Genomic DNA, 16,944 nt, shown 5'->3' with positions numbered 1-16,944 from the left:
AAAGACCCAAAGCCAAATCCTGAGAGAAAAGGCAGAGACGGCACAGGGAGAGGGGTCTACGGCCAGTTTCTTTAGCACCAGATGCCAGGCCTAGATCCCCAGGAACTGTAGCCTTGTCTTGGCCCTGGTGGGTCTTTGGGAGCGAGTTGGTGTCTTTTGGTTGTTACTGCTTTTTTTTTTTTTTTTTTTTTAATTTAAAGGGGAAATATACAAGGTCGCCAAATGCAAGCATAAATCTAGAGTGGAGCTGATAGGTTTTGTCTTCTTTACGGGGGGGTGGAAGTGGGGGGACTACTGTAGGCTGGGTGAGGATGTAGTTTGAGGAGTTGAGGGCCTAGAATCAGGATGGAACCCCTCCTTACCACCTGTGTGTGCATCTATGTGACTGTATGACTTGGCCTTATGGCTGTCTGTCTCTTTGAAATTTCTGTCTTTTGGGATCAACTGGAGTCTCTCGAACATTTCAGAGTTAGGTTATACTTTAAATGGAATCTGCCCTCTGCCCCCCAAATCTCTGCATTTTGCCAACCAGGTTCCTTCTGACCCCTAGCCTCCCTGCCCTGCACAGGGTGGAGGGGTGAGGGTGGGGGCCCACGGCTCCCTGTGATAGCCTGGCTGGGTGCCTCTGCCACTCTGGTACTCTGGGCCAGGTTGATCTGTGCCTGAGGAGGAGCCAAAGAGGTAATTTCTGAAAACTTGCCTTCACTTGAAAGTCCAATTTCCAGAGCAAGGAGGATTAAGAAGAAACGTGCCTGGAATTTTGCGCCAGTTTCCAGACTAATTTTGATTTCTGATTTCCTTTTGTCCCCATCCTCGGCAGTACCATGGCGTTGATGTGGGGTGGGCTTTGCCGAAAGGCAGCCAGGACAGGAGGTGACCTGGGTGCAAGTGGGGCCTTGTGCACCTAGGGCTCTGGCTTGTGTGGAGAAGGTTCCCCACCTGCATCCTTACTTAGAATCAGGACACTATGACCACAACCACCTTGAGAGCTTCCAAGTTCGAAGGCCTGGCATGCCAGTATCAGCATCTCTACTTGTGTTCACTGCCGGGGGGTGGGTGGGGGGGGGGAGGGCGGGGGAGGGAATGTGCCTCATGAAGTTATATTTCTGGCAGTAGTGGCCCAAGTGGTAGGCATCTGGGGAAAGGGCTGTCTGGATTCTATTCAGCTTGGGCCTCGGATGAGATGCACAGAATAATGTCTGGGGTGAGGGGCTCTGTCTCCTACTATCATTTTCAAATGGCCTGTCACATACCTGACCCAGACCTTGGGCCTGGAAACCCAAGGCGCGGCTGCTTCAGACAGTGTCTGGATGTGTCTGGATGGACCCTACCCAACAGACCAATTAGAAGTGATGGGTGGACAGAAAGACTGGGTGCTGCTGGAGGATGACCCCTCGAAAGGCCTTGACAGGTGGCACTAGGGAGCAGATGCCTTTTTAGATGGGGACAGGGGGCAAACCAGTGGAATTAAAATGCTTCCTTCTCTCAACATAACTGGCAGAGAAAGCATTTGGGCATTCAGCTCCCACTCCTCCTTTTCCACTTTATCCTCGGGGTCCCAGGCCCCACATGGTGTCACCAGCCAGCTATCTGTCTTACTATCTCTCATCTGCCACTCTCCTCTCCTCATCTCTGCTAGGTCTGTACAGATACCAGTACTCCACTCTGCACTGTCTGATCTGACCTTACCTATGGGTTCCCTGCAGGCCAGGCATGAATGCTGGCTGTGAGTGGTGTGGATGTGTGTAATTCTGAAAGCTGATTTCCACCATTCAGTCAAGTTCTCTATATAAAGGTGTGCATATGTTGTGATGTTTGATGTAAAAGTGTGTACACTGAGTCAGTGCGTGCCCTGTGTTTTCATGCCTATTGCCTATAGTGTAGGTATTTTGGGGTGGCTTGGGCAGTTTCTGTGTCCCTAGTTCTGCAAGGAGTGGGTTAAATACACCTACAGGATGCTGTGTGTACAGGAGTCTCTGTGCAGTGGACAGGTATCTTGTGAGTCTTGAATCTGGTGTGGACATGTGTGGGTTCCCTTGTTCTAGTCAGTCCATCAGGCAGCTGCCCACCCCTAATCCACCTTCCTGTCTCATTAAGGAATGGGAGTCCTGGTGGGTTGTCTTTGACCAGAGGGTGGAGGGAGCCAGGCTCTTCTACTCCCGAAGTCCACCCTGTACCCTGACACGTTTGGATGTTACACTGAATTTGGCCCCTGCCCCTTTAAATATTAGAGAGAGAGGGAAAGAGACCCCTTTCTGGCCGGATCTCTCCTTTAATCGGCTGCTTGCCCCTTCTCTATCTGGGTCCCTCAAAGCCACAGCCAAGGCAGTCAATGTCCCAGGGGTCGCAGGGGCAGAGCTCAAGGGCAAGGCCTGGCTGAAGCCCTGCTGGGGAAAAGCCATCACAGCACGAAGTCTCTACCACCTGGGAGTGTTGCAGATTGTGCCCTGGCAAGGGGAGTGTGTGTACTTGCTCGGCAGACTGGGTAAGCAGGACCCAACGTCCATCCGCCCTCCGCTGTCTGGACCCGTGGCAGCCCAGGGGCCAGCTGCACTCTGGGTGTGCCGTGGCACACGCTGCCCTGGGTGCATCCTGCCCGAACTCAGTGCACTTCCCCTCTGGCGCCCCAGCCAGCACACTCAGGCTGGAAAGCTTCCCTGTGTGCATAGGCCTGTGGGGGTACCTGTAGCTAGGGTGTGATGGGCTTAAAGAAGAACTGCCAATTTGGGAAGATTTTCTTTATTCCTGCCCTCCTCAAAGAAAACACAATGGCAATCTGGGATGCACTGGAAACCTGAACTTGCAGGGTGGGATGCAAAACCAGGAAAATCTGTATCAAAGTCATTGACCTCTAGAAGCTGCCTGCCTGAGGAAAGATAGGTCATTCCACCTCCTTTCCAGCCTGCTCACCTCTCCCTCCCCAGCCCTGCCCCCAGCTCTGTCCTGAGCCCCGACCAGGCCCCTCTTTTGGCCCTCCTGGATCCTGCGGAATCGACTGCCCAGCGCCAGTGCAGTTGATTATCCCCGGCGAGATGTACAGCTGATTAAAATGAAATGACCTGGAAGCTGCCACGGTGCAGAGTGGGAATGCTGATCAATAGTGGGATTGGAGACACAAGAGCCTGGCTGGCCTGGGATTGGGGTTGGAGGCCGTGGGACTAGCCAGGGATGGCTGGACTTGCATGCACAGAGGGCTCCAGTGATCACTGGGAGGGCCAGGCCCAGGCCTAGGTGAACCAACTGGGGTAGAACTCAAACCCTAGTGTGGGCTGTGGTGGTAGAGTGGCTCCTTCAGCTTCTTCTGAAAAGAGAATGGGTTAGCCTGGAATATGGACCCAGCTCATCGCTCAGGTCGCTAGAGATCACAAGTCTGTGGTGCCTTGGGACTTGGCTTTTCCGAGCAGGGGCTGTCTCTCTCTCTTCTCTCTCTCCCTCTCTTTTTCTGTCTCCTTCCCTGCCTAGGTCTTTGTGCGGCTGTTACCTGAGGTACCCACTGCCACCTTGGGGAATTTCCCTGGAGCTCCCCTAACCCCTTTACCCCCAAGAACTGCGCTGAGATGTCCAGCCCCCTGGGATGCTTGCCCCAAGTTCTTGGGCTCAGGCCTACTCAACTTCCCACTGCCTGGGCCCCTTCCGGCCCCAGCTGAGCTGAGCCTCCACTGTCCCAGTGCCCTGGCCAGGCGGGTGTCTGGCCTATGGGAGGGCAGGAGGGAGTCGGGAGGAGGGGAGCAGTGCTAGCCGGCTCTGATTTCTCCGGTCAGCTGAGCACAACTTTCCATTCGGGTGTATTCATGCAGGGGCTGATTGAGCTGGCTGTGTTGGGCGGGGCTCTACAGGAGCAGGCAGGCACAGCCAGCCTGACAGAGGCTACACCACACACACACACACAATTATCTACACAAATATACCACCCACCCCCCATGTTAGGCACACAGCTCAACTCCAAGCCATGTCATCCAAATCCAGTAGAGCCCTCTCCCTTAGGCATCCGCGTGCCCTGAGAGAAGTTTCCCAACATGCATAAACCTTCCCAACACAACACAGGGCCTGCCTGCCTTTCTGATTTCCTCTTTAGAGATTCCATATCGGTTCTCAGACACAAACACAAGAACCCCTCATTCTCCTCCCCTGCAGGCACACTCTCCAGGGTGTGCTCACTCCAAACTGCACAGATGCACACAAACATGGTCAGTTTCATAACCGCATCCTCCTATGGAGCGGTCCAGAGCAATTCACACCGCAAAAGAAACACATCTGCATACAATAGTCTTTACATCAAGAACATTTGGCATGGAGCCTGGGATGCACAGTGGACTAGGGCTCACCCAAAGTTCACATCAGAGAAGAAGAACAGGTGAGCGATCCATACAGTCAGAGAACACAGCCACCACACATCCACCAGAAAACACATGGAGGATACACAGAGGAACCCTTCAGACATACAACATACATGCGGCAACCCAAAGACACAATAGAAATGCCACCGGGAGACACTGCAACCTCCAAACTTCAGTCTGACTCCAGGTACTTGAACACCACCCATTTGCCCAACCTCACCCACTCTCGCCGCACACGCGTGCACGCGCGCGCGCACACACACACACTCAGCCTTCCCACTCTCCTCCGCAGAACAGAAGCAGGGTCTCCACTCCCTGCAACATCTCCCCACTTTTCACAGAGAAGCCCATGACGCTCACGGATTTATACACACACTTTTTTTCGGAAAAGGGAAGGGCCTTAACCTGCAGGAGTCTAACCCTTCAGACACTGAGGATGTTACAGAATGTGCTGGCAAGGAAGGAAGGCACACGGAAAGTTACAGATACTTGTATGCATAGCCTCCGGCTCTCGCTGCCGGACTCGGGAGAGCCTCTCCGCGGGGCTGGAGTCGCTCTACAGACCTCCAGAGCGCAGGTGTTCTCCCCTAGGAAAAGATGGGCTTGGGGCCAAGGATAAGTTCTTGGACCTCTAGAGGTGAAGCGGGGGGAGTGCACTCAGCCCAGAAATCTCAACGGGTCTGAGGGGACCGAGGCAAGGCCCAGCGGGGAGGGGAGCCCGGCGGTGTCCGGGGGTAACGCGGTCCTTGGAGTCTGGGAGGCTGCCGCCTGGCTCTGCGGGATGCTCTCCGCTCCTCTCCGGCCCGCTCCCCCTCCCAGCCTTCTTGGCGCTCTCTGGCTTCGGGCCTTTGTCCCGGCTTTTCTGGCTCGGACTCCGGCTTTCTTCTTTCAGGCCGCTGGGAGGCGCTGTGGCCGAAGCCCCAGCCTCTCCGGGCCAGACGCCCCAGCTCCACAGCCTCGCCCCAACCTTCCCCCGGGGGATCCCCGCGGTGCTGGGCCGTCCCGGGAGAGGGCCCGGCTGTACTTGGGGAGGCAGCCTGGAGCCCTTCCAGGCCGGCAGTAGCTTTAGTTTGTTGGGTTTTGAGATGACTATTTACCATCATAACTAATTTGCGACCTTTATTAAACAAATTCCTAGCAGGGCCCCTTGATGACTGAACGCGCTGCTAATTAAGGGCGTGCGCGCCTCTGGCTCGGTAGCGCCGCGCCGCCGCCTGCCGCCTGCCGCCTGCCGCCTGCCCCCGCCAGGTCCGGGTCCCACTGGCGCCGCAGGGTCAGGTTGGACTGGGGGGCAAGGAGGGACCGAGGTACACCTGCGGATTTTTGGAATCCAGGCCCTGGCACCAGGGCCTTTGAGATGGAAGAGGCTCTGATTCCAAGGAAAGGAAAAATTGAAGCTCAGAGAGGGCCGTGGCTACTGTCACACAGCCGGCCTGTCCCTTAACCCCGTCACCCTGTGTTTCTAATGCCCAGCCCCCGCCCCCCACCCCCCCAGGCTTCCTAGCCCGTGCACTCCGGGTAGCTGAGGAAATACTTTCCTAAGAACCTTAGGTGGGCGCAAAAGATGAGGAAAAATGGGAGAGAAAGGAGTTGGGAAGGCCCAGGGGCAGTGGCCCTAGGCTCTGCCCTTTTGGAGGCACCTTCTCTCAAGCTCCTGAACTTGGACCTTGCAAGGTAGATCCAAGTTCCTTACTTGGACCAACGCTCCTGCTTCAGGGCCCAGTTGGGAGAGAAGCACCCAGCAAAGGGCAACGGGCTGGATTCCCATGAAGCCCAGAGGATGAGTGGGATTTCAGCGGGCTCCTCCTCCAGACTGGACAGGGCTCCGCAAGAACCACCAGCTCTTCCAAGTGGCATAGGACTCCATGATGTGTTTTTGGAAGTGAAGTGTGTGTCCATGTGAACCTTGAAAAGTGTACAGTGAGACCCTCCACATTCCCCCAAGAAGCAGGAGAAATACTGACCTCGTGCCCTTGTGATATCTCTACCTGTATATGTACCAGAGGCGGAGGGACATTGTTGAAAGTGATGTATGCTTTGGATACCACTGCATCCAACTTATTCCAAAATAAGAACTGAGTTGGGAGGGAGGGCCAAAGCACAGTCAAGCCTTGCCCTAAAGTAGCTAACCACGGAGTAACTCACAGTTGAAATATCACTGAAAAACCAACAGACGCACATAGGAATTGCATACCGAGCATTTTGGGAGGCAACTTGGAGATTAATTACAACTTTGGAGTGTTCCAGGAGAAGAGATGGTTTTGACCAGAAAGATGAATTGTACTCCCTGGAGGAGATTCCAGGCAGGAACAGTAGGAGCAAAGGCCTGGAGGAGGTTGGATTCCAGCGCTGAACAAAGTCACGCGGCAGGCGCCCACATGCATAGGAAGCTGGTAATGGAATCTGAGAGAAGCGGGTGGGGGCGGGGTGGGTCTGGATCCAGCTCAAGGTCAGGTAAGTTGTGTTGCCTTGATCCCATAGGTACTGGGGAGCCAAATAAGGCTTTATGGAGAGCTTTAGAGATCACACTCAGAGCTCTGCTTCAAGACTTTGAGGGAGTGAGGCTGTAGGCTGGAAGGCAGGTCAGGAAGCTATTCCCATAGGTAGGCAGGAGGTGAAGGGGACTGAGATCAGGCTGTCTGGCTGGTTGAACACAGTGCCAAGGAGGAATGAGGGCCAGTGGGAGACCTCTGGGCTACCTTGATGATGTGATTTCAGCGTTGGTCCCAATTTCATAGGTCTGTGATGAGGTCCCTGTTCTCACCTTCTAACTCTGGAAGCATCATGACCTTCAACTCCTTAAAAGACTCACACGTTCTCCTTAGAGGGGTTCTGTGGGTGGATCCCGAGGGCCAATCAGAGCCCTGTACCTTTCTCGGAAACCCTTCCCCTACCCAGGATGTTAGTGGCCAGGTCTCCTCCCTTGCCCACCACCCGTCTGCTTTAGTCTCACCCCACAGCAACATTCACTCTGAGTGAGAGAGGGTGCTAGGGTGAGAGAGTAGCTGGTGTGACCCGAGGAGACCAACACACTAGGTGAATGGGAGTGTGGCCTGGGTGCAGGGTCCCAGAGAGTCAGACATGGAGAGGGGGACCCAGGACTCACGAGCCTGGAGAATTCCTCTTGCCGCGACAAGCTCCGCGTAACTTCGTGCGCCCTGGGGGTTTGCCTTTTGCAAACTGTTTCTGCGCGTTGTTCGGGTCTTGGACTCCGGGGATCCAGACGGCCCAGCGCAGAAATCTGCTATTTGAGAGACAACTAAAGAAAGCTTTCTAGGCTGCAGCAAGCTCTTCGACGCGGAGACGGCGTCGGCTTTGGAGCCGCCAGGAGGCTTTAAGATCTCGATATTGGAGGAATGGGGTTTTAAGGGACCCCGAGAAAACAAGTGAGTCAAAGTCAAACGCAAGTCTCTTGGCATCGAGTCCAGTGATCTCGCGGCTTCTCACACCTGTCCCTCACGAGCCCGGGGCGAGCCTCCTTCGTGTGACTCTCGCCAGCAAGTGTTTACTGCGTGTGCGCGAAGGTGTGACAGGTCTCAGGGAGCAGAACAGGACCGGGGAGTCTCAGTTTCCAGAATCGCTCTCGGGCCCTAACCCGAGCTGTGAGTGGGAACGCGACAGGATGAAGGCGGACCACAGTTCTGTTCCCAGAAGAATTCAGGACGTGAGCCCGCCTTCGGAGAGACGCGGGGAGGAAGGAGAAGGGATCAGTTTCCTTGGTGGGGGTGAGGGGTGGAGAGGAGGGGAGCGGGGCAGCGCATCTAGATTCCACGAGTCCCTCGAGAAGCTTCCAGATAGCAGATTAGGAGCTTTTCTGAGCTGGGCACTCGAGGAAGACTCGTCTTCCGCCGCCGGGGATCCGAAAAACCTGGCCGGGGTGCTCAGCCTCCACCCGGCGGCAAAGCGAAGGGATGCCCTTCTGCTTCGGATGTGCGCGCCCAGGCCAAAAGCAGAACTTGGTCGGAGGTGGGAAGGCAGCGTGCGCTCTGGGCAATTGGCGGGTTTTTGGTGCCACCTCGCGGCTGCGGCGCAGCGTCTCCGTCCCGGGCTCTGAGGGCTTTGACTGTGCAGATGGGCTGCCGGGCCTTTCCTTTTCCTCTTGGTTTTTCCGAGCATCGCTTACCCCAGGATCGCCTCTTTTTATTAAAATGCCCCTGTCTTATACCAAAATCCACAGTTTTGCGTCTGTAGGACCGTCCATCTTGGCTGTGGATTTGGGTTTACCTCTCCTATCCCATCACTTCATGGCAAATAGATGGGGAAACAATGGAAACAGTGACAGACATTATTTTTGGGGCTCCAAAATCACTGCAGATGGTGACTGCAGCCATGAACTTAAAAGACGCTTGCTCCTTGGAAGAAAAGCTATGACCAACCTAGACAGCATATTAAAAAGCAGAGACATTACTTTGTCAACATAGGTCTGTTTCATCAAAACTATGGTTTTTCCAGTAGTCATGTATGGATGTGAGAATTGGACTATAAAGAAAGCTGAGTGCCGAAGAATTGATGCTTTGAACTGTGGTGTTGGAGAAGCCTCTTGAGAGTCCCTTGGACTGCAAGGAGATCCAACCAGTCCATCCTAAAGGAAATCAGTCCTGAATATTTATTGGAAGGACTTATGCTGAAGCTGAAACGCCAATCCTTTGGCCACCTGATGCGAAGAGTTGACTCATTGGAAAAGCCCCTGATGCTGGGAAAGATTGAAGGCAGGAGGAGAAGGGGACGACAGAGGATGAGATGGTTGGATGGCATCACCGACTCAATGGACATGAGTTTGAGTAAGCTCCAGGAGTTGGTGATGGACAGAGAAGCCTGGCGTGCTGCAGTGCATGGGGTCACAGAGTCAGACACGACTGAGCGGCTGAACTGAACTCCTGCTCCATCCTCTTGCCTTACTATGTGGTCCCAGAGTTGTCCACCTGGACTGATAATGTGTATCTCCTTCCTCCTTCACTGTTCACTTCCTCTCCCTCAGATGCCTCCGGGCCTCATCCAGATGGCACAGGGGCCCTGCTTCCACCAGGATAACTTACCTGGCGGGAAGTCACATGGACCTAGCACCCACTCATCCTCTCCACAATGTCTTGCTGAGTGCCTATTGTGTGCCAGGCGCTGCTGTACCCTCTGGGACAGTGGGTGGCAACGTAGACTCCAGCTACCCAGTTACGGTTCACCGGAAGCAGAGAAATGCCCACATGGAGCATGAATAAAGAAGGATCCCAGAGGAGGGCCTTTGAAGTGGTTCTCCGGTACACGTTTTCCAGGCTGGTGAGGAGGAGAGGACCATCCAGGGGACTGGGAAGACACTGTGTGTCCAAAGACACTCATGGGTGCTGAAAGAGACAGATGCTTTCTTGGGGTGCTCCTTGTTCTGATGGTGAAGACACTGCCTCCTGTGAACAGTGTGGCAAGCGCTGGCTAATGTTTTTAGTAGGACCATAAAAAGTCAGAGGTCAAAGGAGCCTGTGGAATCACTTCCTTCTCAGTTAAAAGAGATCAGGAAACAGACCCAGGATGGCTCAGGCTCTGACCTTAAGCACCCCTAACACTATAGAGTCCCAAACAGTGCCTGAGGAGCCTGGGCACCAGAGCCAGGATCTCAGAGGGCAGGCAGGTGGTGGGAGGGGGCCGGTGGTGGGAGGGAGCAGTCTCCATTGCAGGCTCTTTTCCTTTCACAGGGATAGTTTTGCCTGGTTCTCTCTTAAGCAGCATAAATACTGATCTTCAGTCTCTTCTCAACAAATCCCAAACTTGGAAAGCTCTATTTTTGCTTGTTTGTTTGGTATTTTTGCTGCCAAAGCTATTTGGAAACAAAATCTGACCTAAGCTGAAGTGAAGCTATTTATAGTCTTTATTTGTCCCATTTGGCACAGATATCAGATGTTTCACTGTGGAAATATTAGCGTATTTGATTACAGGTATGGCTCTGTACCCCCAGGGTGGTACTGTAGAACATATAATACAAGCCCCATTATATGCACCTTCCTGAAATCCCACAGATCCTAAATTCCCAAAGGCATCTTACCCTAAACGTTTGGGGCAGGGGATTGCAGTCTATTGGATTGAGCCTGTACTGTCTAAGGATACAGCGGGCCATAGTGGGACAGGAAGTTGGGGGAATTAGAATTTAAATAATGTACGTGGATAAACCACAAAGGCTAAGGTCCACAGGAAGAGTAGGTCAGGTTGGCTGTGGGACAAGGTCAGAGAGGCTACCCAGCTGGTGGCAACCTGGAGGACCCAAGGGGCTAGCGTCTTGATTTCTGCCCAAGCTGGAGGAAGGAGGTTAATCTTGGTTCTTGGCATTGAGGGTGGAAAGAAGAAGCCACAGGGCCTTCTGGGAACACTGATCTTTCTGGATGCCTTCCTGCCATCCAGTTGGATGACTGGCCCAGGCCCTTGTCTCCAAGCATCTTCTTCCTTCTTGACGCATCTAAGCCCAGTGTAGGTGTCTACTGGGCATGTCGTGGTGAGTTGAGCTGACTGACTCCCAGGTCAGATTTGGTCCACAACCAACTGAGTGGCATCTTGTGAAGTTCCGTGTTATCACTGAGGAGGGAGGAGGTCCAGGCTTCCTGTGGTCATCTGGGCCTTGCCATAGCAGTAGGAATGGTCAGCATGGGGGCAGGGACCAGGCTGTGTTCAGACCTGGTGAGTTGCGAGGCCTCATGTGTGGTCTTACAGGTGACAAACACTCCTTGGACCTCATGAGCACCAGCTCCATCCTGCCTGCTCCCCTATTACAGGAGCCAGAGGACCTGGAGGAAGATGGACACAGTGGATTAGCCTCCTCTGCTCCTGGCTGGGGACCATCTGGGAAGCTCCGTGCTGGTGAGAAAGAGAGTGGGCTGGGCAGGGAGATGTGTTAGGATAAAAGCCTGGAATGGGCACAAGGGTGCGTCTTTCTTCTTAGTTCTGGGACTAGGTCTGAGAGTGACACTCTCTCAGTCAAGTCCCTGTGGGGTTGTCCTTGGTGAACTTTTTTTAAAAATTGAAGTATAGTCGATTTACAATGTGTTAGTTTCAGGTGTACAACAAAGTGATTCAGTATGTGTGTGTGTGTGTATATATATATATATATATATATATATATACTGCTGCTGCTAAGTCCCTTCATTCGTGTCCGACTCTGTGCGACCCCATAGACGGCAGCCCACCAGGCTACCCTGTCCCTGGGATTCTCCAGGCAAGAACACTGGAGTGGGTTGCCATTTCCTTCTCCAATGCGTGAAAGTGAAGACGCTCAGGCGTGTCCGACTTTAGCAACCCCATGGACTGCAGCCTACCAGGCTCCTCCTTCCATAGGATTTTCCAGGCAAAAGTACTGGAGTGGGGTGCCATTGCCTTCTCCCCAAGTGAGCTCTAGAACACTCTTTTTCCCAAATGGAGGTGGAGTTAGAAAGATGGAAGTGGAAAAGGAAATAATCAAAGCCTGAAAAGGTTTTTAATTGTGGTAAAATACACAATAAGAGTCCTCACTTTGTTTTTAAGCATACAATTCAATGGCATTTAGTACCCTCACAGTATTGTTCAGCCATCACCACCATCTAGTTTTAGAACATTTTCATCATCCTACAAAATGAACCCCATAGCCATTAAGTAGTCACTCCCTGGGGTCCCCTCTTTCTCTGCCCCCAACCTCTGGCTACCACCAGTCTACTCTCTGTTTTTCTGGATGCACCTATTCTGGACATTTTGTATAAATATAATCATACTTTTTGTGTCTTACCGTTTTACTTAAATCATACCTTTTTGTGTTATACTATTTTACTTAAAATGTTTGCAATCTTCATTCATTTCTAACCTGTACCCTTTGCTGTGCTTAGTCTCTCAGTCATGTCTGACTCTTTGTGACCCCATGGACTGTAGCCCGCCAGGCTCCTCTATCCATGGGGATTCTCCAGACAAGAATACTGGAGTGGGTTGCCATGGCCTCCTCCAAGGGACCTTCCCAATCCAGAGGTCGAACCCAGGTCTCCCGCATTGCAGGCAGATTCTTTACCAGCTGAGCTACCAGGGGAGCCCAGCCTGTACCCTACTTCATTCCTTTTTATGGCTGCAAGATTCTCTATTATATGGATATGCCACATTTTGCTTATCTATTTATCAGTTGATGAAAGGGGATTTTAGCCCCTTGCCAAGGGAGGATTGCGGTAAAGGGGGAGGACCCGCCAGCGACTATGTTTTAGCCACAGAAAGAAGAGTCATCCAAGCTGAGTGCGCTGGGCTGTAGTAGTTTTCCAGGGCCTCCTCCTCCAACACATACCCTGCACAGCCTGTTACTATTCAGTATATCTGTTGAGAACAATTCTATCCTCACCCTGGATGAAGAGAGGAAATGGGGCTCTCTGGTGCCCAGGACTGGAGGTGAGGGTGTCTGCGGGTATTTGGGGCCAGAGGGGTGGTGGTGACAGCAGACTCCCACCTGGGTATGAAGAAGGCTTGTGGGGGGCAGCCTGGAAGGAGAGAGTGGGCAGCTGGGTGGTCTCCTTCATCCCTGTGGATTTCCCTGCCCCTGCTCCCCGTGCCTGCTCCCTCTTCTTTTTACTGTACAGTCAAGGGGAAGATGCAATCTTCATCTTCACTGGAAAGAAGGGACTTGATTCAAGAAGCTTCACAGTTGAAAAAGCAAAAAGGTCCCTTTCAAGGAAGTATGCAGTTCTGCAGAGATTAGATCTCTGAATCAACAGCTAGGCTGACCCCTTGCCCAGGGCCAGCTGTCATTAAAAAAAAAAAAAATTATTTTTGACTGCGCTAGGGTCTTTGTTGCAGTGTGTGGACTTTCTCTAGTTGCAGCTAGCAGGGACTACTCTCTAGCTGTGATGCCTGGGCTTCTCTCGGGCAGTAGCTTCTTTTGTTGCGCAGCATGGGCTCTAGAGCGTGGGACAGGCTTCAGTAGTTGTAGCGCATGGGTTGGGTTGCTCTGTAGCATACGGAATCTTCCTGGACTAGGAGGAGACAGAACCTGTGTCCCCTGCACCGGCAGGCAGATTCTTAATCAGTGGACCACCAGGGAAGTTCATAGCTCTCATTTTTCATGGCCATTCTCTCCTCGAGTTGGACTTTCCCCTTGATGCCAGCCTTCACCCTTTCCCAGACCCGAGGACACCCTGGACTCCACCTCCCAGGTCAAGTTGGGGACAGCCAGGGACTCATTAATCTCACCCCTGGGTGCCTCTGGGAAAAGTCCATCTCTCCCATCAAGCCACGGATCAGTGCCTCAAGCTTTAAACTTTTACACGAGGGACAGCACCCCCAGAGGAAGGAGGAAAAGGAACATTGATTGAAGGCTTTCTGGGCATCAGGTAGTGTCCTGGGTTTTCTTACCATCTTATTTCTTTTAACCCTCCCAGCATAGTGGGTGGCTAGTATCTTTATCCTCATTTTACAGTTGAGGAAGTTGAAGGCTGAGGGAATTGTAGGATGCTTGCTAGTTTTCTCCATTGCCTGAAGTCACTTTGCAGGCAGGTAAGGAGTTTCATCATCAGCTTTCATCTCTTCCTTCTTCTGGGTCTAATGGGGAGGTAGCATCGCTTGTGAGGATATGGCAAGGATCCTGCATTCTGGAGAGGGTTGTCTTCAGGAAGGCCTGGCTTGAAGATAACCCCTTGGAGCTCCTTTCCCTGACAGTCCATAGGCAACAAAGTGTCAGCATGATGACACTTCCCCTCCCTGCCCCCCAACTGCAACTGTGTTGTTTGTGATGTTTATGTAAATTATTATAACACCAAACGCTTGGAGTGATAGGAGCCTGGAAGTGCACTCTTCTGGACCATCTGGGTACCTGAGTCATGGGAGAACCGCTTAGAGACAGGTGGGGAATGGTCACCTGAGCTGAGAAGACTGACTCAGGGAGACCTGAGTCATCCTGGCCTGCCCAGAAGCAGAGGCAACAGGAACTCCACAGGCCATCCAGAGGGGAGCTGGGGTTTTCAGAGCAGGAGGAGGGACTCACTGAGGCTGTGGGGGAAGTTTATGGTGCAGTGCATACCAGACAGACACAGTGCCTTTACTGAGATACCCTGGTCACCAGAGAGCCCAAGACACACTCTACCTGGACTGACAGTGCCTTGGGTGTATGGCTCAGTGTCTGACTAGAGTGGGACAGGGCTGTATTGAACACACCTTTGTATTGCCCACAGCATCTAACCCAAAGTCTGGTACATATTTGTTGAACTGATGAGTGAGTGAGTGATAAATACTAGCTCATGTTCATAGACAACGAAACCAGGTATTCCAGGCTGCCATGGAATATGCTTCTAGAATCAACAGGTGATCCAGGAAGGACATGCTGAGTCGGTGAGTGCATACATGCATGCTAGGTCCCTTCAGTCATGTCTGACTCTTTGTGACCCTATGGACTGTAGCCCGCTAGTATCCCCCATCCATGGGATTCCATAGGTAAGAACACTCGTGTAGGTTGCCATGCCCCAGGGATTGAACCTCCGAATCTGCCTCCTGAATTGGCAGGTGGGTTCTATACCATTAGTGCCACCTGGGAAGCCCTATGCTGAGTCAGAGAGATCCCTAAAAAGGGAGTGGAGGTGAGGACAGCCTGAGCAGGTGGGATAACCTGGACCAACAGGAGGATTCTCTATGGTCAGAGGTAAGGGAAGCAACCAGGGAGCTTGAAGGAGGAGGTGCTAACAGAACAGAGCAAGAGAAAGGGGCGGGGTACCCCGAAAGTGCTGGAAACAAAGCTATGTTGGGGGTGGGGTAAGGGGAGGGGGAGGAGGGGCCTTGGAGATGACCTCACACTCAAGTACCTGGAACTGAGACTTAGAATATCCTTGTCTGAGCGTATCTGGTTAGTTTGGACAGTGGTACTCAGCTCTTATGTGCTTCTAAATCTACCCATCTTATTTTGACCAATTTTAGAATCTTCTTGTCTTTTCCTGTCTAGTTTCTTCATTGAATTTCAAAGTCATCCATTTAAACTCAAATCTTCATGCCTATTTGCCTTATTGTAAAAATAGGAAAAACATATATGCTCAAATTGACATCCCCATTTTTTCCACATGGATGTGTGGGGTGAGGAGGCTTTGCATGGTAAATGCTGGTTAGTGAGTGGGCCCAGAATACCTGGTGAAGTCATGGATTTCATGAAGGGAAACAAGAAAATGAACTCTCTGTGTTTGGTGTGTATTAGGGTAAAAACCCAGCAAAGGCAATGGCAACTCACTCTAGTACTCTTGCCTGGAAAATCCCATGGACGGAGGAGCCTAGTAGGCTGCAGTCCATGGGGTCGCTAGGAGTCAGACATGACTGAGGGACTTCACTTTCACTTTTCACTTTCCTGCATTGGAGAAGGAAATGGCAACCCACTCCAGTGTTCTTGCCTGGAGAATCCCAGGGACAGGGGAGCCTGGTGGGCTGCCATCTCTGGGGTAGCACAGAGTCGGACACAACTGAAGCGACTTAGCAGCAGCAGGGTAAAAACCACCATGTGCCTACATACTTAGCAAGCCCATTCCCAGCAAATGAACCTAGAATTGGAACCAGTTTCTGTGGGTCAATATCTCTCCGTGAAAGGTTCCCACACATGTGCCACAAGCCCAAATCACCACTCTAATATGCATTTAATTTGATTTGAGGGAAAGGATAAATATATCCCTGGTTCCCTTGGGTTTGGAGCCCCTGTGCAAACACCCTTTTCAGAAAGATGCTGAAGTGTAGAAGTCAGAAGTGTTCGAATAGGAGGCCTGGGTTTGAATGTCAGTGCTTGCGTGTAGTAACTATGTAAACCTGAGCATTGGGTCTGCTTTCCTCATCTGTATAATGGGTACAAGAACACATGTGTTACCAGAGTAGACAGAACATTAAGGATATAATGGACATTTCCAGCACGTGTTATACAGTGGGTGCTCAGTACCTGTCTATGGAGAGGACCCAGGTGGGGTGGTGGCAACTGGGACTGGGTTCAAGCCAGTGAGTGGGAAGCTGGGAGGGTCTGTGTCCAGCCCCCTGGCTCCTCCTGGTTCTGGGCCACTCTGCCCTCTTCTCCATTCCAGTTAGAGCCCCTGGCCACCCCACCCCAAACCCTCTTAGCACTTCTTCTCTGTTCCTGTGAAATGGAGGAAAAAATGATGGCTTTGCATACTTGTTCATGGTGGAAATGGTCCAGGTCTCTAGAATCCTCTCCATTCCTGCTTTTGAGACCAAAGTCTCTTTGGTCCTTCGGCTCCATGTTTTCTAATGCCAGGGTGTGTGTGTGTTAGTTGCTCAGTCCTGTCTGACTCTTTGCCACTCTGTGGACTATAGCCTGCCAGGCTCCTCTGTCCATGGAATTCTTTAGGCAAGAATACTGGAGTGGGTAGCCATTCCCTTCTCCAGGGGATCTTCTTGACCCAGGGACTGAACCTGAATCTTCTACATTGCAGGTAGATTCTTTTACCATCTAAGCCACCAGGGAAGCCAGTGCAAGGGTGTGGGGGCAGGATATGGTGCCCCCCCCACCCCGCTCCACCACCTTTGCTCCTTAGCAGGCAGCACAATTGTGGCTTTCTCCCCATTGCCTTTCCCCATCATCCATCTCTTTTCCACTTGCTGGATGGACACTGGCTGTTTCTCCCTCACTCCCTTCTCTAGGTGCCTCCCTCTATCG

General features: G+C 52.2%; 1 protein-coding gene across 2 annotated transcripts in view; it reads left to right on the top strand.

The window, feature by feature from the left end:
* Positions 1–16,944, top strand: part of SIX3 (SIX homeobox 3) — a 41,375-nt gene that overhangs the window by 12,810 nt on the left and 11,621 nt on the right. Inside the window, exon 4 of one of the 2 annotated variants that reach the window (XM_086323791.1) lies at positions 11,087–11,224. The exons of the other annotated variant lie outside the window; for it this stretch is intronic. Coding sequence (XP_086179917.1) covers positions 11,087–11,209 — 123 coding nt within the window. The 3' untranslated portion in view covers positions 11,210–11,224. Of the gene's footprint in view, positions 1–11,086; positions 11,225–16,944 lie in introns of those variants that run through there. 2 annotated transcript variants of the gene reach the window in all.

This window comes from Bos grunniens, chromosome 11 (genome assembly GCF_055505025.1).
Source record: "Bos grunniens cultivar Pamir isolate PY7600 chromosome 11, Bosgru_T2T1.0, whole genome shotgun sequence".
NCBI lineage: Eukaryota > Metazoa > Chordata > Mammalia > Artiodactyla > Bovidae > Bos > Bos grunniens.
This window is presented reverse-complemented; position numbering and strand designations above follow the sequence as displayed.